Raw genomic sequence first — 21,993 nt, 5'->3', positions numbered from 1 at the left:
TTCCCAAGGTAATTTACAGATTCAATGCCATCCCCACCAAGTTACCAATGACTTTCTTCACAGAATTGGAAAAAACTACTTTAAAGTTCATATGGAACCAAAAAAGAGCCCGCATCGCCAAGTCAATCCTAAGCCAAAAGAACAAAGCTGGAGGCATCACACTACCTGACTTCAAACTATACTACAAGGCTACAGTAACCAAAACAGCATGGTACTGGTACCAAAACAGAGATATAGATCAATGGAACAGAACAGAGCCCTCAGAAATAATGCCACATATCTACAACTACCTGATCTTTGACAAACCTGAGAAAAACAAGAAATGGGGAAAGGATTCCCTATTTAATAAATGGTGCTGGGAAAACTGGCTAGCCATATGTAGAAAGCTGAAACTGGATCCCTTCCTTACACCTTATACAAAAATCAATTCAAGATGGATTAAAGACTTAAATGTTAGACCTAAAACCATAAAAACCCTAGAAGAAAACCTAGGCATTACCATTCAGGACATAGGCATGGGCAAGGACTTCATGTCTAAAACAGCAAAAGCAATGGCAACAAAAGCCAAAATTGACAAATGGGACCTAATTAAACTAAAGAGCTTCTGCACAGCAAAGGAAACTACCATCAGAGTGAACAGGCAACCTACAGAATGGGAGAAAATTTTCGCAACCTACTCATCTGACAAAGGGCTAATATCCAGAATCTACAATGAACTCCAACAAATTCACAAGAAAAAAACAAACAACCCCGTCAAAAAGTGGGCAAAGGACATGAACAGACACCTCTCAAAAGAAGACATTTATGCAGCCAAAAGACACATGAAAAAATGCTCACCATCACTGGCCATCAGAGAAATGCAAATCAAAACCACAATGAGATACCATCTCACACCAGTTAGAATGGCAATCATTAAAAAGTCAGGAAACTACAGGTGCTGGAGAGGATGTGGAGAAATAGGAACACTTTTACACTGTTGGTGGGACTGTAAACTAGTTCAACCCTTGTGGAAGTCAGTGTGGCGATTCCTCAGGGATCTAGAACTAGAAATTCCATTTGACCCAGCCATCCCATTACTGAGTATATACCCAAAGGACTATAAATCATGCTGCTATAAAGACACATGCACACGTATGTTTATTGCAGCATTATTCACAATAGCAAAGACTTGGAACCAACCCAAATGTCCAACAATGATAGACTGGATTAAGAAAATGTGTCACATATACACCATGGAATACTATGCAGCCATAAAAAATGATGAGTTCATGTCCTTTGTAGGGACATGGATGAAATTGGAAATCATCATTCTCAGTAAACTATCGCAAGAACAAAAAACCAAACACCGCATATTCTCACTCATAGGTGGGAATTGAACAATGAGAACACATGGACACAGGAAGGGGAACATCACACTCTGGGGACTGTTGTGGGGTGGGGGGAGGGGGGAGGGATAGTATTGGGAGATATACCTAATGCTAGATGACGAGTTAATGGGTGCAGCGCACCAGCATGGCACATGTATACATATGTAACTTACCTGCACATTGCGCACATGTACCATAGAGCCTAAAGTATAATAATAATAATAATAATAATAATAAAAAGAAAAAAACAAACAAAAAAATAAATTGACCCACTTGTTTTTAAACTTAATGCCAAGTTTAGCCTTGTCCTGAGGTATTACTGGTTTGTTGTGCTGGTTATATTTCTTTCTGATTCATATTAAAATAAATAGGCTGGGCATGGTGGCTCACTCCTGTAACCCCAAGCACTTTGGGAGGCCAACACTGGAGGATCACTTAAGCCCAGGAGGTCAAGGATGCAGTGAGCTATGATTTCACCACTGCACTGCAGCCTGGGCGTCAGAGCGAGACCCTGTCAGAGCAAGTGGGCATCATTTTTCATCTCCTGCTTAGGGGAAATAAGGGCCATTGATTATGGAAGCAAATGCCAGTGTCCAGGGACACATATAACCCCTTTTTCTGGCCTTCCTCTGGTTAAATAAATCTTCCATTCAGCCTCCATACACTCCAGATATTCTGAAACCATTACATTTTCATGTAATGTTATTCTTTCAATAAAATCCGTTGGTTAATCCCATAGCTACTACTGACAATTCGAATTTTCTGCACTTGTGGAGCAAAGAATACTAATAAGTTTCAGATAATACATTCTGATTTGGGGTACAGGAAATATGGTCATGGTATACATGAGTTCACCTCTCACATCACCAGTGTGCAGAATTCCTCTCTCTTTCAGCTAAGCATTAAAATCAATTCCACTGGATCTTTAAATCAGACAATGATATTAGAGCAACGAAGACCACCTGGTACACAGTCCCATCCCATACACTAGGATAGAAGCCAGAGAATATAATAGCACATTTCAGGTCCATGAAAAGTGACCTCTGAGGAGACTCACTCTGAATTTTGTGGCAGTCAATGAACAGTGATCTGAGAGATTCTTTCTTGTATGTGCCCTTACATCATTTTGCAGGAAAAGAAAGAAAAAATGGGCACTGAAAACAGTCACAGAATTTAAGACAGGATGTATCTCTGCCGTAAAATACCTGGACCAGAAACCTCTCACCAGGAAGACAAATGGGTGGAAGTTGCAAGTTTCACTGCACTGGAAAAGCAGGTACGCTATTCAGTCAATGTAAGCACAACCAGTGTGCACACAGCCTACCTATCAGTGAGGCAGAAGATGACTAGATGGCACACACATTACTTGGTTATTTGGGGTGATAGACAAGGGAAATTATTTTGTATTAATCACACACACACACACACACACACACACACACACACACACACACATACAGTCTGTAGAGACAGGGTCTCGCTCTGACGCCCAGGCTGCAGTGCGTGGTGAAATCATAGCTCATGGCATCCTCGACCTCCTGGGCTTAAGTGATCTTCCAACGCCGCACTCCTAAAGTGCTTGGGGTTACAGGAGTGAGCCACTATGCCCAGCCTTTATTTATTTTAATATGAGTTAGAAAGAAATATAATCAGCACAACAAACCAGTAATACTTATACCTTAGGACAAGGCTAAACTTGGCATTAAGTTTAAAAACAACTGGGGCAATTTAAAGATAAATATTGACGAGGCACATTGGCTCACATCTGTAATCCCAGAACTTTGGGAAGCTGAGGCAGAAGGCCAGGAGTTTGAGACCAGCCTGGGCAACATAACAAGACCCTGTTTCTACAAAAAAAAAAAAAAAAAAGTAAACCTTAGCCAGACCTGTGGTCCCAGCTACTTGTAAGGCTGAGGCAGGAGAATCACTTGAGCCTAGGAGTTAGAGGCTAAAGTAAGCTATGATCACACCATGGTTGACACAGCAAGACTCTATCTCTAAAAAATAGAAAAATATACATGAATAAGTCATAATAGAGTTTGTACACAGTTAAATGGTGGTTAGGAAATAGTGGCAGCTTGGCAAACCCTGGAACTATTTCAAGTAGTGATGTACTCCAGAGACCAAGACTCATTTTGCCAAAACTGCAAGCTCTAGCACAAGACAGGAGCCCCAAAGCTCCATAAACATTGACCAAACATGTAAGTGAATGGCGGCAAAATGACAGAACAAAATACGTCTCTGGGCACCAAAATTCACTTCAATCTCTCTCTCAAAGCTCCAACCTGGCTTGCACAATTTCTTCAGTGTGGATACCAGTGGTTTCTACCAAGTTAGCTTGCATCCATGGGCTCATTCCACAGCAAAACATAATTTCTACAGTTGGGAGAAACCCTTCCCTAGGACGATGGCTGCCAAATCCCCAAATGAGTGAAGAGACCTCTCTGGGCAAACAGGGTCACTGAGAGCCGATTGGAAGACTCTACAGTGAGCTCGGTCCAAAGCCACGAGGGTGGCAGCCACACCCATCCTCTCTTTTAACCTTGATTCTAAATCTCAGCTCTTACCAGTATGTGCGTTCTCATAAATCCAACAAAACCTTAACCACAGCATTAAGTCCTCGTATGCTGCCTTCCCCCATAAACAAGCAAGATTTATACCTTCCCAGGGCTATTATCCAGACACATTTATCTTTATTTCTGTGCGTAAGTAATGAGTGGGATGCCACTGCCGACGAGTCCCGGGGGATTAATTACAGAAACCATTTAAGAAGGGTTCCCTCCTGATTCTCAGAGCATTTTTCAAACCCAGGAAAGAGAATTTCATTTAAAAGATCCAATGGCCCTTATGAGTAGCGTCATTACTGGGTTCCAGCTCAACCCGGTGACAAATTTCAAGCGTCCAGAAGGCTGATGACATTCCTGGGCTTTTCTCTAATTACTTAAATCTTGTGACAATTACTGAAGTGACAGACATCAAACTCAAGGAGAAACCCTCTGCCAGGCAGCCCTGTGGCTAAGAGGTAGACCTAGTCAAGCATGCGTCATTCATTCAACGAATTTTATTGGATGCCTACAGATGCCGGGCATCCTGTTACACATTGAGAATGCTCGTTTTCAAGACAAAGTTCCCGTTCTCATGGGATTTTAATCTAGTGGGGGAGACAAAGCATCAAGAAGTAGACAAATAATTTCAGAAAGCGACTACATGCAGAAGAGACAATAAAACAGGGTGATGGGGTGATAAGATAGGTTGACTGGGAAAGCTAAACTCATTCCCACCCAGAGACTTTTCCCTCATTTTTTTCCCTCTTCCTGGAACATCATTGGCACAGTCATCCTCACAGTTCACAGCTGACGTCCATCCCAACTGGCCATGGTGTTGTTGCTGATTGGTCAATGCCATACCGTACGTCTACTAAGGATACAATGCCTCTCCCCTGCCTGGATCACTCTTTCTCTGGATCTTCCCAAGGATGGCTCCTTCTCCGCATTCAGTATTCAGATTAAATGACACCTTGCAGAGAGGCCTTTGCTGATCATCCAATCTAAAACAGCCCCCACATCCCAGCCACTCCTGATCCCGTTATCCTGTTTTATCATTTTTCTGCATGTTACACATTGCATTTTTTAAAGATAGCAGCATACCATGTCCCATATCACAAACTCTTCTACAATGTCATCTTGTCATTCTTCCCACCAAGAAGTGGGGTCTATGTCCCTTCCCATTCAATCTGGGTGAGCTTGTGAGGGCTTCGACCAGCAGGGTGCCATACAAGTGATGCTATGTGACTCTGGAGACAGGAGCCTCAAAGGCCATGCAGCTTGTCTTGCACTTGGAGTCTGGAGGCCAACATGTTGTAAGGAAACCCAGTCACACACAGAAGCCACATGAAGATACTCAGACTGGCAGCTCTAATATTCAAGCCATCCCAGCCCAGGAGCCAGACATATGAATGAGGAAGTCATTGGTGCTTCCTGCCCCTAGCTATTGAGTCACCAACAGCATAGAGCCTTCCCAGCTGAAGCCCGGACATTGTGGAGCAGAAACAAGTCATCTCCGCTGTACTCTGTCCAAATTCCCAACTCATAGAATCTGAGAACATAATAAAATGGTGGTTGTAAGACACTAGGTTTGGGGTAACTTACTATGCAGCAATAGTAGTACCTGGAACATGGCACTTACTGCTTCATGAAGTCGTCTCATTTGTCTGCCTTCTCCAAGGCAGGAACCATACCTGCTTTGTACACAGCCCTTAAACAGTGCCTATACACAAGAGGCTCCCTGTAAATATTTCCTGAACAAATATAGAGGGAAATAAGGGCAAAAACTTGCACAGTTTAAAAACCATAGCATCAGTGTCTTATAGCTGCTGTAACAAATTGTGCTGGAATGAACTTGGTGGCTTAAGACAATACACATTTACGCTCTTTGTTCTGGAAGCCAGAAGTCCAAAATCAGCAACACTGGGCTGAATTCAAGGTGTAGCCAGGGCCTCACTCCCTCCAGAGGCCCTAGGGAAGAATTCATTCCTTGTCTCTCCAGCTGCTGATGGCTGCAGGCATTCCTTGGCTTGTGGCCACATCATCCCAGTCTCTGCCTCTGTGGCCACATCACCTTCTCTTCTGTCTGTGTCAAATCTCTATCTGCCCACCTCTGACACTTTGACTACATTTAGGGCCCACCCAGAAAAATCCAGGAAAACCTCCCCATCTCAAAATCCTTAACATAATCACATCTATAAAGTTTTTGGCATATAAAGTGACATTCACAGGCTCCAGGAATGGGGGTCAGCCTGGTGGAAAGGAGGTTTATTCAGCCTACCACACCATCCAAGAAAGGAGGTCCAGCTCCTGGGCAACAGAGCAGCTCCCGCGCACCACCCACACATGCACAGGGTTCAGCCAGTGCCACATCTGGTGACAGAAGCCAGAACCAGAAACGTAGAATCTGTTTGGAGGAGCAACAGCAGAGATTCAACAGCATGCAGAAAAGCCTGCTTGGTCATTCTCCCTGCTCTGACCAACAGTAGAAACAGGGAGCCTCCAAGTGAAATTGCTACTTGACTTTTTTTTTCAGACAGGGTCTTTCTCTGTTGCCCGGCCTGAAGTGCAGTGGCATGATTATAGCTCACAGCAGCCTTGAACTCCTGGGCTCAAGTGATCCTCCCACCTTCACCTCCTAAGTAGCTGGGACTATAGGCGAACATCCCCAAACCTGATTTTTTTTTTTCTGAGAGTTGGAGTCTTGCTATGTTTCCCAGTGGGTCTCAAGCTCCTGGCCTCAAGTAATCCTCCTGCCTCAGCCTCCCAAAGTATTGGGATTACAGGCATAAGCCACCGTGCCGGCCTTGACCATCTTTTTTACCTACAAAAACTGCAATTTCTAATAAATCCCAGGCCTGATGAAGACAAGGATCTCCAACTCCTCTCTGAAAAGCCTTCTTGTTGGAGTTGCTGCTGAGAAACAGAAATCCCTGTGTAAAGAGCCCCCTGTTCTCTCAACTGCTCACCCTTAGATGAACAGAAAAGTTACCCAGAAGAGATGAAGCGCAGGTCAATGGACAGTCCTCAACAGCCCTGAACTGACTGCACAATTTGGTTGCCTCATCGTCTCACTTTTATAGTAGGTTGGTGCAAAAGTAATCGCGGTTTTTGCAACTGAAAGTAATTGCAAAAACTGCTATTACTTTTGCACCAACCTAATACAAAGCTTAAAAGGCAGAAGAACCCTCTAACGAAAGTGTGGGCAAATGTTTTCTGTAAAGAGCCAGATAGCGAATATTTCAGGCTTTGTAGGTCACATCTATTCATCTCTGCTTTTGTAGCTCCAAAAACAGCTGCAGATAATATGTAAATGAATGGGTGTGGCTGTGTTCCAATAAAACTTTATTTACAACAAACAGGCTGGGGACCAGATTTGACCCAAAGACCCTACTTTGCAAATCTCAGCTCCAAGTTAAAGTTTTGCCTTCCAACACAACCACCAATAGACCTGACCACCCCTCCATGCCTGACCTTCCTCGCAGCACAGCCGATGTTCTTAAGTTGCCCTCAGCAAGGCTGTATTAAAAATATATGAATCCTGTGATGTGGCACACTCCCTTTTTTAGAGACTGTATTGCAATTTCCAAACACCTCCCTGTTTTCCAGCACGGCTGTCAGACAAGAAAGTGCAGCAGATTCCTGAAGCTGGCCTCTGTCTCTTTCCAGCAGAAGCTAATCATTTTCAGCTTCAGCAAGATCTTCAGGGTTTGATGACAGGGGCCAGGACATGAACGCACTGACTGACCCAGAATCGCTTCTGTGAAATCCAAGAGATGAGAAATTCAAATGTTTTTCTTTTTAAAATTAAAAAAAAAAAGCGACACACAAAACCAGATGACTTAAAACTCAGTGATTAGGGTTGACAATAGAAGCATAAAACAGGGCCCAGGTGAACTTACTAATTGTTTCTCAGCATCAGATACCAGTTTCATCAAACCCACAATCAGTCGCTGTGACAACTTCAACCAGAACATGTCCTTCCAGAGCCATCTTTCATCTCTACTTCTTGAAAGATGTCGTTTTCCCTCAGACACATCCACTCTCGAGAACATCTCATTTCACCTGTATTCGAACTGCCCCTGTGAGATCAAATTAAATAAATAAATAAAATTTTAAAAGAAAGGAAGGAAAAGAGAGGAAGGGCAGACACCTCGCTCCAAGATCCCCAGTCCCTGGCCGGCACTCTCCAAGGACCAGGCTCAAGCAGGTGCACTAGGTGGACTGTTCTGACTAATTGTTGAACAAGAAAAGATCCTTTAATATGGTGGAGCTGAACCTAAGGGAGCAATTTTTAGGAGATAAAAAGAAAAGGCATCTGTATGCAGCAGGATACATTTGCACACTTTTCCATTTCATTAGGAAAGTCTTCTGTGGATTTTTGACAGTCACCTTGAACAGAATTAAAGAGAGAACTGATAATTGCCTAAAGCCTACACCACAGCCATGGCGCCCCCGTGGGCAACTGTGGCTCCACAACCCCCACCCCCTCACGCCCACATACAGAGAGAGAGATAGAGAGGGGAGAGAGAGAGAGAAAGAAAGAAAGAGAAAGACAGAGAAGAGAAGAGGAGAGAGAGAGAGGAGAGAGAAGAGAGAGAATTTGCTCCGCAAGCTGCTACCCTCTCCTCCCCACAAGCCCCTGCCTTGGTTCTGAGCTAGGCATGGAGGGTGGCAAAGGCGAGGGCACGTCATGTGGATTTCCGCAACCCCCACTGAAATGCAAAGCAATGCCCTCCCTCAGCTGCTCCCCGCATTTCCACACATATCATCAAATCAAAGAGGATGAGAGCTCCCTGTCAACCTCCTCGTCACAGTCCCCATCATTTAAAGTAGGAAGAGGCAGCCGGGCGCAGTGGCTCACACCTGTAATCCCAGCAATTAGGGAGGCTGAGGCGGGTGGATTGCCTGCGGTCAGGAGTTCGAGACCAGCCTGCCCAACATGGCAAAACCCCATCTCTACTAAAAATACAAAGTATTAGCCGGGTATGGTGGCAGGCACCTGTAATCCCAGCTACTCGGGAGGCTGAGGCAGGAGAATCACTTGAACTCGGGAGGCGGAGGTTGCAGTGAGCTGAGATTGCACCACCGCACTCCAGCCTGGGTGACAAGAGCGAAACTCCATCTGAAAAAAAAAAAAAAAAAAAAAGTAGGAAGAGGCTCCTAGGCCCATTCCTAAATCCCAGGAGAGAGGACCTCGCACTTAAACAAAAACACAATTCCATCTCTAATCCAAGTGTCTCTGGAGGGGATACAGGCAATCTCGCAGGGTCTTTGTGTAGATGATAGATAAGGAGGCTCCCCAGGCAAAGCTGCAGCTCTCTTGGTTAATGGACAGAAAACTAACCAACTTACAAGCAAAACCTCAAGGAAACAGCTGCTGCTGCTTCCTGAAGTCCCCAGTCTAAGGGGGCTGACAAAGGCAAGCAGAACATCGCCCAAGCTCCTTTCTTGAGTTCTCCTGATCAGGATGCCACCAGGTCTTGTCTACAATTTTTTGGTTTTGCTCTTCTCAAAGTTAGTTTTGCTCTTTTTTTTTTTTTCTTTTTTTGAGGCAAGATCTCACTCTGTGACCCAGGCTGGAGTGCAGTGGCACAAACGTGGCTCACTGCAGCTTCAACCTCCGGTGATACTCCCAACCTCAGCTTTCTGAATAGCTGGGACCACAGGCATGCACCACAGGCCCAGCTAATTTTTGCATTTTTTGTAGAGATGGGGTCTCACTATGTTGTCCAGGATGGTCTCTAACTCCTGGACTCAAGTAATCCTCCCACCTCGGCCCCCCAAAGTGCTGGGATTACAGGCGTGAGCCACCGCGCCCGGTCTAGTTTGGCTTTTCTTGCTCCTTCCCTCCTTCACCCATTTATTTCAAGCTCTCTGCAAAAGCCAAGCTCCACAGAAACAAAGACAAACACAACACTGTTCAAGAGAGTGATGCCACCTGCAAATGCCAAAGTCAGACCCAGGTTCAGAACCTGACCCTCTGCTTCTTAGCCCGGTGACCTTGAGCACATTATTGTAACTTTCTTGGGCTCTGGAATAGAGATAATAACAGTACAGCCTCATGGGGTTATTATGAGGATAAAAAATGAAGGGATGGGCCAGGCACAGTGGTTCATGCCTGTAATCCCAGCATTTGGGAAGGCTGAGGCAGGAGAACCACTTGAGCTCAGGAGTTTAAGACCAGCCTGGGAAATACGGTGAATACCCATCTCTGCCCAAAATACAAAGATTAGCTGGGCGTGGTGGTACACACCTGTAGTCTCAGCTACTGAGAAGAAAAGTAGGGGGGAAAGAAAAAAGAAAATGAAGAGATGTATGAAATGTTCTCAGCACTGTGCTCAATAAATAGGCTTTATTATTATTACTGTTTCATTAGCAGATTTTGCACAGACGAGTAACTGGCTAGTCCTCATTAATGGACTTAACGCAGTGCCTGGCACATGGTGAAGCTTCCATAAATATGAACCAATGGCAACACAGAGAGACCCAGCTCTCATGACAAGGTGCTGAGAAAATGCAGAGATGAGAGGGTTTAATTCTGTCTGGGGAGGAGGGGGTCAGAGGCAGCCTCCACGAGGGGGTCATTTCCTCTGCCAAGCTCCTTTGCAGTGACAGATGAATTTCTTACAAGACAGCTCACATTCCCATCTCAGCATCTCTTGAGGAGGAAGGCTATTCCCTCCCGGCTCCACGGGGCTCCAGACACAGAGCAAACAGATTTTTTAAAGTTGTTTTCGTCTTACAGTTAACCCCTTTGAGTTCTTAGAAATGCCACTACTTTTACAACTGTCCCAGAGGGCTGGGATGAGGTCAGGTACCATGTTTCAAGAAAATGTTGACCAATTTGAGCTTTTCCCCAGGGAGTGCACAGACCGGAGAATGACTTTGGAACCTAATCAGCTGGGAAACCGGGAGGAACTGTGGGTACTGAGCCAGAAGATCCACCCTCAGGGGAGACAGTCATCCTTGGTCGTGGGGCAGGGACCCTGGGCTTGTCTGTGTGGTTCTGCGGGAGGCAGGATTAGGAGCCACAGTAGAAGACTTCCCTGAGACAAAGGTCCATGCAACAGAATCACAGGGACACCTTCTGGGGGTTCCGGATGAATTGTGGGAGTCACATGACATTTCCCACCCATGGAGTTGGCCAGGTTTGTTCAGAAGCCATCTTTGTTCTGTGTGATCTCACCCCCTGGCCATAGCTGATTGGACCAGGGCAAGACACCTGCTTGTAGGTGAGCCAATTAGATTCTCTCTCCTGGACCCTTGGAAATGAGAACCAGAGACAGCGAGTGCAGGCCTCTGTGGGAGGCTGGAACAGATATGCCTAATGGAAGAAGCTGTGAGGCCACCACATGCCACCATGGGAACCAGAGGCCTGGAGAAAGGCACTCACTAGAGAGAAGGGAGAGGGAAAGCAAGTTGCAGAGGGAAGCAAAGCCCAGGAAAGGGGAATTCTGGTGGCTTCCCATTGCCTCCTCCAGGCCCTTCCTGAGGCCCACTAGCTGCATTTTGCCCTGAGCTTCTTTTTGTCTTGTCTTGGTTGTCATTATTTATCACCCAAGAGAATTTCTTACAACTCTTGCTGGGAAACAGTGGCAATCCCACCACGTTAGGTAGTGGGTGCACCAGTGTCAGTGTACACTAGAGGAAGAGCGCCTCTTTGTAAGAAGGCTTCACGTACAACTCTCCCCAATTAGGTAGGAGGTTGAAATTGGTGCACCCTAGAAATCCTTCCAGCTCCAAATTCTGGATAACTTCAGATCATGCATAAAGGCCTTCAGGCCAGATGTGGCACCTAACTGTTTTCTAAAGTGCTGTCATTGTTCTTTTGCTTTGTTTTGACCACCCAATATTTTTTAAATTACGATTATTAACATTATAAACTTGGGAAATTTCACATGAAAATCCAAACGAATGGCCTTTCTAGGAAAATCAGCTCTGGCAACATTGGGCTCATTATTCCCAAACGGAACCAATAAGCTAGAACTGAGTTACCACTGTCACCTTCATCTGGGGCACACGGTCTCCAGTTTGCCACAGTCCACACCATTCCCTATTGTCTCAGCAACCCTGAGCCTGGGTATCAGTTGCCTCATTGAGTTTATAATGTTATTTTTCTTATGGTAGAGAAAGATTTCTTTACAATCAAGTGTCTATCAAAAGAGTTCAAAGATAGGCAGAGAGCAGCGAATTTCTTAAACCCAGACTTCTTCCCTCTCATACATTTCCTGTGTGAGCCCTGCAGGTATTTCAGTTTGCAATCCCTGGTTTAAAGGCTCACATAACTGAACCTAAGTATGACTCCATCTTAAGCCCCATCCTTGAAGAAAAATCTCAAGACACAAAATAAATTTCCATCCAGTTCTTTTTTCTAAAATGCTATTTCATGGTATTTAATATTGAATGTTTACAACTAGCTGGTTCAGCCCAAATTAAAGGTAGTTTTTGATATTTTCAAAAATAATTTCGCTTTCTGAGCTAAATGCACCATGTATGGAGAAGCAAATCCCTTCTCCATGCCATTAAATCCTCAGTCTCTCAGGCCAGCCCAGGAAGACACCTCTGCCCTATTGAAGGATGATGTCCTACTGAAGAAATCAAAGGGGACGCCACTCACTCCTGAATACTGCTTTTCCACTTATTGTTAAATTAGCAACAGTTGGAAATGATCTCTTCTTTTTAGAGAAACCTCATTAAATGTAACAACAAAATCAAATAAGGAGAACGGGGCACTGAAGCAGAGGAAATGCTGAAAGGTCACCTTGGCAGTTGTGTGCATATTGTGCTGGGCTTTTTAAGGGAATAGAGTGAGACTCATATTTCCAGGAGGTAAAGATGGGGACAGCCACTTCCTTTTACCCAGCAGACCGTGGGCAGGGGCCTGCAGGCTCCTGAGTGTGGATGGGATATTTTTGAAACATAAATCGCTGTGCTTGCTGAGCTCTGTGATTCTTCCTCATTTGCAGCCCCCTCCTACTCAGTCCACTGGGTCTTCCGGGCTCACTGCTTCAGGGAAGGGGGAACCCAGAGAGAGCCAAGGAAAGCAGAGGGGATGCTCAATTTTTGAGTTTCAAAAGCCTGCACCTCTTGGAGCACACTAAGTGCTCCTGTGTTTAGACAAAAGATTGGATGGAATTGGTGATGAGCATGAGCGAAGCTTCCATGCTGGAGACGGCACAGGATCCTGGACTGGGGGCAGTGGGAGCAAGAGGGGAAGGGGACACGATGAGGGTGAAAAGTCAGCAGGGCCAGGACGAGGGTCCCAAAGGCAAGAGGACCACAGACACGAGGGCGTCAAAGAATCTGGAGAAGGCCTTTCTCCAGAATGTGCAAGACGGAACAGCAAGGTAACTCTTTCTGCCAAGAGCAAAGTGACTTGACATTTTCTTTATGCAATGGGGACTTATTGCAGGTAAATGAGCCAGTTTTGCACAGGCTTCTGAAATACCACGAGGAGCTCACCAGGGACTTTGTCTGCAGTGCTCACATTTTCCCGCCTGCTGTGCTGGGCACTGGGGTGTGCCGCCCAGATCCCCCCCACAATGTGGGCCTTGTTGCCCAGCTGCTGTGATGCTGCTGTGGGTGGTCTCAGCTGTCAGCTGACCTGCCCGTGCCCAGGGTGACCCAGAGCCAACAACTGACTCAGGGGTGTAAAAACACAGGCATCTCTGCTTAATGGGGGATTCTCCCAATAAAACGCCCTGCATTCTGACCTCCGCCTCAGAGTCTTCCTCCTGGGAACTCAGCCTTGTAACCACTGGCCTGGCCCCCAGACTGGTAACCACAGATTCAGGGCAAAGGTGATGTCTAGGTCCCACTGAGTTTCTTATGAGCTGTGTGGCCCGACGGGGGACTCTCTGAACCTGTTTTTTCTAACTGTGACATGAGATTAAGTATATCTGTCCCACCCTTCCCATTGTCAGACCACGAGCTCTGAAAGGGTCTTACAGATCCCTTCATCTAATCAGTCACCCAGTGCTTGATGATAGCTTGATGACAACTGTCAAATTGCTTCAAAACCTGCCTGACATTGCCAGTAATTACCATCTTGGGATGAATTTCAGTGATGCAGAACCCCTGTCAGAAACAGCTGCGTTTGTAAAAGCAAGTCCGGATGACACAGTGATGATTACATCATCTCCATCTTCATCGCCATCTCATAGTAAACTTAACCCACTGTGGCATCTGGCTGATGGTTTTGTGGGAGACGATTCTATGTCCCACCGCAAACTAATCACTACTAATAGATCAACTTTCTAGATAATTCCTCGGCAATGTGGTTCAAAGAAAGACCTAACGGCTCCTGCCCTTGTGTGAATTTTCCTTTTGTTTCACTCGGTGCTTCTAGACCCGGCAGCACCTGCAGCGTCTGGGAACCTACTAGAAATGCAAATCCTCGGGCCCCACCACAGGTCTACTGATCAGAAACTCTGGGATGGAGCCCAGCAGATGCCATTTAACAAATCCTCCAGGTGATCTTATGCTCACTCAAGGGTGAGAATCACTGAGCTAATTTAAGCCTCTGAGCTGTCACTTGTCTGAAAGATTGTTTCAGGTCCTGCGGTCCAAGGATCAGAAAAATTAGGACAAGTTTTACCGATCCCACGTCACCATGAGAAACACAAGTCCAGAGAGGTATGTGAAGCCCTCCCCCACTCCACCTGGAGGTCACATGCTCATAAGGGGCTCAGTGGCACCTAGACCTGACCTTTGTCCTAAACCAGGGGTTACCAGTCTGGGTGACTGGCAGGTGGTTAACAAGAGGGAGGTGTCACAGGTTGGGTTCCCCAGGAAGAAGACTGATGGAGATGACAGCAGGACATGTTGGTGCGGACCCTCAGACCAGCACCTGCAGAAGGGGAAAAAGCAGCCACAGTGGGCAGAGGGAGAAGGGGAACTGTGGTGCAGGCCCAAAATCGACTACAACTGGGCAGACATCCTCACATGCTCCCCAAACCCCACTCCCCTGACGCAGTCTCCTTCCCACAAAAAATACTAGCCTAAAGCATAAGCCAACACATAAATAAAGCAGCCAGAATCAACTACACTTATGCCTTTAAGTGGAACAGATTACTTTATAATTTATTAGCTTTCCATGGGGCACACTCAGACACAATGCTATAGGCACATTCAGATGGTTTTCTACACATCTAGCGATATAAACTCTATCAAACGCTATATAAATCCAGATAAAGGTAATAAAGTTAGTGTAGTAAAAAACCAGTGGCAATGCAATCATTGATGCCCCCTGGTAACCTATCTAAAATATTACAATAACTCAAGTCTCCATATGGAGATTTCATTTTCTTTTTCTCCTCTGAGAAAAGCCTGTTGTGAGCTTTAAGATATTTAAATAAGGATAGATTGAATTAATATGGTTTACACTCATAAAGATGCTTTATCCGGTGTTTCTGAGGTTCTCTTTTCTTGGCTGTATCTCCTGCTAGCTCCTAATTTTTCTTCCTGAAGAAAGACAAGATCAGGGACCTCAGAACTGCAGAGCCGTCACTTTAAACTACAAGCTGTGGGTATCAAAATGCCTGCAGGTGACAGTTACAGCCTCTTTTCAGACTCTCTTTCCTGGTCACCACCTCCAAGATCTGCTTCTGGGAGTAAAAATCATGGTGGCTGGGATTTTATTTAAAGTCTTCTGCCACGCAACCTGGCTGCATAGAATATATGCGCTAATCCAAAGTCACACTGAAGGATGTGCCCCGAAGCAGTAAGTGTCTCAAGGTATTTTTTAGCTGCAAATCACAGAAAACCAACTCAAACTAGCTTAAGTGAAAAGTGAGTTAACTGGCTGGGAAATAAAAAAAAGAGACAGCAAGGAGTAGTCCCTACTGCATGCCATCTGGAGGTGGGGGCGCACATTCCCACACTGTCCCAGTAAAAGTTCTGAAATGAGGTCTAATAGGTCAGGCCTATCCCAGAGCCGGTGACATTGGCTGGGGAAAATGCTATGCTCTGATTGGCCAGGGGGATGCTATTCTCTAATTGGTCAGGGGGCTGCTGTGCTCTGATTAGCCAGGGGGCTGCTATGTTCTGATTGGCCAATAGGAAGGCTATGCTCTGATTGGCCAGGATGTTATCTGTGATTGGTCACTTGTCTTCCTGGGGCCAAGATATGTCAGCTACCCCTAAACCAAATATGATCGCTGGGATGGAAACATGGACATCAAGCCTGAAGAATCATCGACAAATGCCTTTCAACAGGGTGCAGACAGGAGTGACCTGGCAGGGGCATCAAAGATGGGTTCATGTCACATCATCTGTGAATAGGCAGAATCTTGGGAGACTCTCCAAAGATCCCCCAGAACATATCTCCTATAAGGTTTTAAACTAGATAGGGCCTGTTATATGAAACTGTCCCATGCAAGTTGCCATCAAACTAAAAGCAGACAGAAAGGAGCTTTTTCAGCCTGAAGATGGGATGTGACATTTGTGTCTCATACAAGTAAGAAGACTTTTGGGATTGCTCTGAACAACTCCAGAAGTTCAAAGGGGTGGGTGATTATGGACACAAAGAAAGGAGAAAATAAGGCGTAATAGTCAGATGTGAACTTTGATGGAATGGGTTACCTTATAGGTAGTGAGTGCCTCATTACTGGAAGCAACCAAACAGCACACAGAAGGAATATTCCTGCATAGGGGAGGGTCCCCTCTCAGATTCCTTTTATTTGATTTAATGTCTTCTAAAAATACTATCCCAAGCCTGAAATAGTAATAACTTAAGTGGAAAATCCTGACTGTGCCCCTACCCCCACCACCTCCCCCACCAACCCCAGGCTCTCCTGGTGGGAAATGTGATGAAATGCTGAAACTCCAAATGGTGTCACATCAGAGACACTGGAAGTGCCTAACAAGCAGATGGATTCAAAATGACAGATGCCTCCAGACTGCAAAATCCATCACTTCTGTCCACAGGAACAAAGGGTGAGAAGATAGGTGCCTGAAAGCCGACTCCGATTTAAGAATCAAAGCACTTCACAAAAGAGCCCGAAATGGAAAAATCAGTATTTGTTTGTTCTCTGAAGCCAACACTGGAACCAGGGCTTCCTCTTTAAATGGCACTGTGTGTGCTGGAGACGCTGAACTTGTCCTGAAGTCTCGCATGTTGTGCATTCATGCCGAAGCAAACGGGAATCACTTAATAAGGGCTTCCAAATGCCGCTGCACAAATAATAATAGTAATCACAATCATAACACCGGCATGCTGTTTTGAAACAAGGCATCTGAGTGGGGACGGCATGTTAATAAACAAGATGAGAGACGCAGCCCAGGAAGCTGACTTCCTCAGAACAGAACGAGTCCCCTATCAACTTGCTCCCTAACTCCAAACCGGCTTGAGTTCCCTGTGGCAGGGAAGGCAGGGAAAGGAGGGGCCACCAGCTAAGCTCACACTGACAGCAATGCTGGTGTTTATGATCTAACGGGCTTGACATTCTCCTCAGCACAGAGCGACCTCTAGTCCAGTCAATACTGAGAGCTATCACTGTCATGAAGCAGAAAGCCAGCAGGATCACTGGATCACTGGAGAGGCAGCGCCAGTCACTGCCAGGGCCCAGATCGATCCCCACTGGTCAGTGGAATGCCTCTGCCCATCCTGCCAGTGGAAGAAGCACACGAGGGTCCCATTTTGTGTTAAAATGGTCCTTGTTATCGTCACTAGCCCAGCCTGCATCTGGCTGCAGAGATGTCGGGTGAATCAACTCAGGTATCCCAAGGGAAGCCTGACCTGGGAGCTCGGGACCCCATTTCAGAGCCTGGACCCTGGAGGACTGCTGGGGTGTGGGGTAGTGGGACAAGCCTGGGACACCTGCAAGGATGTGATGTGGGACAAGCCAGAGGCTGGAAGGGTCTGGGACATCTGCCCAGCACTCCCCCGGCACTGCCTGGGCTATCTGCCCACCTGGCAGAAGAACCAACGCTGCCAGGCCTGTTCCCAGGGCTAAGTCCCCCCACCCACCCCCCGACATTCTGTATGAGCAAGGGGCTGGGGTGCTGGAACCATCAAACACTTCACAGATGAGACCAGCTAGGTCTGACACTGTTTCCTGCCGGGGAGCAGCTGCTGCCCCTCCAAGTCTAGCTACACAGAACTGCACAGCCCCCATCAAAGCCCCCCATCCTGGGTCCTGCCTGTCCCAGGAGTCAGAGGGCAATGTGCTCTTCACAGACTGCCCTGGCTGTGACCTTCCAGGGTCAGAATTCCAACCCAATCCCAACAGTTCCTACCTCGGCCACCTGTGACCAGGATCAACCTACAGACGGGTGGGCGGGAGGGGCAAGAGTTGCCTGGTTGCGGGGGGTCTTTTCCTGGCAGGCATGGTGGGGGCGAGAGTAGCAAGTCATTTTCCTCCCTCCTGAACTGCAGTGGGGGGCTGGCTGGTGGGGGGCGTCTGGGAACAAGGAAAGGTTCTTCATTTTCAACATTGCCCTTTTTTTATAAAATGATTCTGAAAAGAAACCAAGTGAAAAGAAAAATAACAACCAATAAAAAGAAAGGAAACCAACAAAAGTACTTTTGTTGTTGCCTTAGAATTATTTCAAGGGATACAGGCTTTCCATTAGTGCTAGTAATTCAGAATTGCTGTCGTCCTGAGTAAATACTTTTAAGTGGAAAAACTAGCAGAGATGGTCGGTGCTGACTGATGTCTGGGAAACAGTTGCCCAGCTCCATCCCCCCCAATTGCACAAATGGGGAAACTGAGGGAGGAGCCGAGAGAGGGAAGTGAATTCACGCAGATGGTGGGGGCGGGGGTGGCCTAAAGGCCCCTGGCCAGACATTTCCACCCCACCATGCTTCTTTCAGTGGCTCAGGAGCTGCCATCAGCACTGTCATCCAGGAGGGAATTTTCATAGTAAAGCCATCCTGCAACAGCTGCTTAGATGAGGACAAGCCATCAATCCTTCACGTGGCTTTGAAGGTTTTGTTCAAGGGGGTCTCGCTGTCATGTGAATGAGCTGACCTTTCTCTGGGGAGGAGAGGAAGGTCTCCTAACCATAAGCCAGCCCAGTCACAACCACTTCGCTGGCACTTGGCTGGTAAAATTTCTGTCCGGACACCCACCTTCAGTTCCCTTGGGGGTATACCCGTGACAGTGTCCGAGAGGAGGTGTTGAACAGAGAACACTGGGGAAGATGCAGCCTGGGAAAGCAAGGCCCCACATCAGCGGGATCTGGGCCCTGGGTCCCCAGGCCGGAAGCTGGTTTGGCAGAAGCAGCTCCCTGAGGGGCCAGCACTGCACAGGGCTGTGCCATCCTCTCCCCATAGCGCGGTCATGCCTCACACCCACCTCTGCTCTCACTCCAGAAGCACTGAGGCTCCCCAATAAGTTGAATAAGTTGAAGATGGAGCTGCCCTGTCACCCAGCAATTCCACTCCTGAGCAGACCCAAGGGAACTGAAAATGGGTATTCGGGCAAAAATGTACACACTCATGTTCATGGCAACATTGTTTACAATAGCCAAAAGATGGAAACAACCCACATGTCCATCAACCGATGAATACACAAAATGTAGCATATTCATACAACAGAATATGATTCAGCCATAAAAAGAATGACATTCTGACACAGGCTACAACGTGGGTGAACCTCAAAAACATCATGCTAAGTGAAAGAAGCCAGACACAAAGGCTGCATTGTGTGTGATTCCATTGACAAGAAATGTCCCGAATAGGCAAACTCAGAGAGACAGGAAGGAGGTTAGTGGTGGGCAGGGGCTGGGGGGAGAGGGGGTGTTGGCGGTGACTGCTAATACGTATGCGGCTTCCATTCAGGGTGAGGCAAATGTTGTGGCTACATTTGCAGGTCTGCATTCGTTTAGGTCTGCAGAAACAGAAAACCAAATACTGCATGGTTACACTTACAAGTGGGAGCTAAACAGGGGTACTCGCAGACCCAAAAATGGGAACAACAGACATTGGAGACTATGACGGGAGAGGGATGGGGGGAAAGGGCTGGAAAAACTACCTACTGGGTACTACACTCCTTACCTGGGTGATAGACTCATTTGTACTCAAAACCTCAACATCACCCAATATACTTTTGTGTCTGGGTGCGGTGGCTCACGCCTGTAGTCCCAGCACATTGAGAGGCCGAGGCGGGCAGATCACTTGAGGTCAGGAGTTCAAGACCAGCCTGGCCAACATGGTCAAACCCTGTCTCTACTAAAAATACAAAATTAGCCGGGCATGTTGGCGGGCACCTGTAGTCCCAGCTACCCAGGTGGCTGAGGCAGGAGAATTGCTGGAACCCGGGAGGCAGAGGTTGCAGTGAGCCAAGATTGTGCCACTGCACTCCAGCCCAGGCAACAGAGCGAGACTCTGTCTCTCAAAAAAAAAAATTAGCCAGGCGTGGTGGCGGGTGCCTGTAGTCCCAGCTACTCAGGAGGCTAAGGCAGGAGAATCCCTGAACCCAGGAGGCAGAGGTTGCAGTGAGCCAAGATCATGCCACTGCACTCCAGCCTGGGTGACAGAGTGAGATTCCAATAAAAAAAAATTATATATATATATGTGTGCGTGTGTGTGTGTGTATATATGTATATACATGTGTGTGTATATATATATGTGTATATGTATGTGTATATATATGTGTATATATGTATGTGTATATATATATATGGAGAGAGACAGAGAGAGAGAGAGAAGAGCACAAACCTGCACATGTACCCTGATTCTAAAATAAAAATTGAAAAAAAGAAAATGTTCTAGGACTAGAGAGAGGTGGTGGCTGCACAGCAAAGTGAGCACCAGACGGCACTAATGGTAAATGTTATGTTATGTGTTTAACATAATTTAAAAAAAGAAAGCGGACTAACAGGATGGAGCGGTGGGCAGTGGGAGGCTCTGGGGCTGGACCAGGGGACAACTGCTGCTTGGCAGCACTCTGGCCCCAGAGAACAGGAGATCTTGAAGGACAAAGGAGGCCTGCAGGCTCAGTCTCCAAACTGTCCAGTGTGATCCTCAGACACCCTAGAGGGACAAATACCTCAAGCGCACGGGGTTCCTCCTCCAGCTGAATGTGGAGAGGGGAAGGGACACGAGAGATCTTAGCATTGGGATGTCCTCAGGCTTTGCATCTCCACCTAGAGTGAGCTTAGTTCTGGAGTGGTTCCAACTAGGCTCAAGGCCGGGTTCTGCCACTGATAGGCTATGTGATTTGGAACAAATCACTCAACCTCTCTGGGCCTCAGTTTCCTCGAGGATAAAATGGGAATGATATTGGGAGACTGAGGTGGGAGGACTGCTTGAGTTCAGGAGTTCAATACCAGCCTGGAAAACATAGCAAGACCTTATCTCTACTAAAAATAAAACAAATTAGCCAGGCAGGGTGGTGCATACCTCTAGTCTCAGCTACTCAGAAGGCTGAGGCAGGAGGACTGCTTGAGCCCAGGAGGTTGAGGCTACAGTGAGCTATGATCACACGATTAAACTCCAGCCTGGGCAACAAGTGCGACCCTGCCTCAAAATTTTTAAAAATGGGGGTGATACTAGGACTGGGTTCATGGAGTTGATGTGAGGATTTAAAAGGGAGCCCTCCTATGGTATTTTAGAACAGGACTTGGCATATAGTTAAGTATCTCAGAAAAAACTCATTGTTATTCTATTCATTCACAACACATCTTTGGAGGACCTGCTACATGCTGGGACAGAACTTCAAACCAGAACTGAGTGGACTTGCCATGCTCCCCATGGGTCTGCCTTCTAGTCCGATTTCATTTGCAGGAAGGAGACCTCCCTTGAACAGGTGGACCACAGATACACCAAGTGCAGCCAATGCTAAGAAAACTTATACACATTGGTCATCAAACTCTATTCATACACATCTATAGCAAGGAGAGCTTTAGAAACTGTGTTAGTTTCCTAGGGGTGCCATGACAAATTGCCACGGACTGGATGGCTTCTAGCAGCAGAAACATATTTTCTCATGGCCCTGGAGACCAGAAGTCCAAAACCAAGGTGCCAGCAGAACCACGCTTCCTCTGAAGGCTCAACAAGGTGCCAGCGGAACCATGCTTCCTCTGAAGGCTCAACAAGGTGCCAGCGGAACCATGCTTCCTCTGAAGGCTCAACA

General features: G+C 46.6%; 1 protein-coding gene across 3 annotated transcripts in view; it reads right to left on the bottom strand.

The window, feature by feature from the left end:
* The window catches only part of TMEM132B (transmembrane protein 132B), a 528,943-nt gene that overhangs the window by 418,694 nt on the left and 88,256 nt on the right, over window positions 1-21,993 (bottom strand). The window contains exon 1 of one of the 3 annotated variants that reach the window (XM_054527735.2): window positions 7,813-8,004. The exons of the other annotated variants lie outside the window; for them this stretch is intronic. Coding sequence (XP_054383710.1) covers window position 7,813 — 1 coding nt within the window. The 5' untranslated portion in view covers window positions 7,814-8,004. Of the gene's footprint in view, window positions 1-7,812; window positions 8,005-21,993 lie in introns of those variants that run through there. 3 annotated transcript variants of the gene reach the window in all.

The sequence above is a fragment of the Pongo abelii genome, chromosome 10 (assembly GCF_028885655.2).
Source record: "Pongo abelii isolate AG06213 chromosome 10, NHGRI_mPonAbe1-v2.0_pri, whole genome shotgun sequence".
In the NCBI taxonomy this organism is placed as follows: domain Eukaryota; kingdom Metazoa; phylum Chordata; class Mammalia; order Primates; family Hominidae; genus Pongo; species Pongo abelii.
The sequence above is the reverse complement of the archived record's forward strand: the minus strand, read 5'-3'. Positions and strand labels throughout refer to the sequence as shown.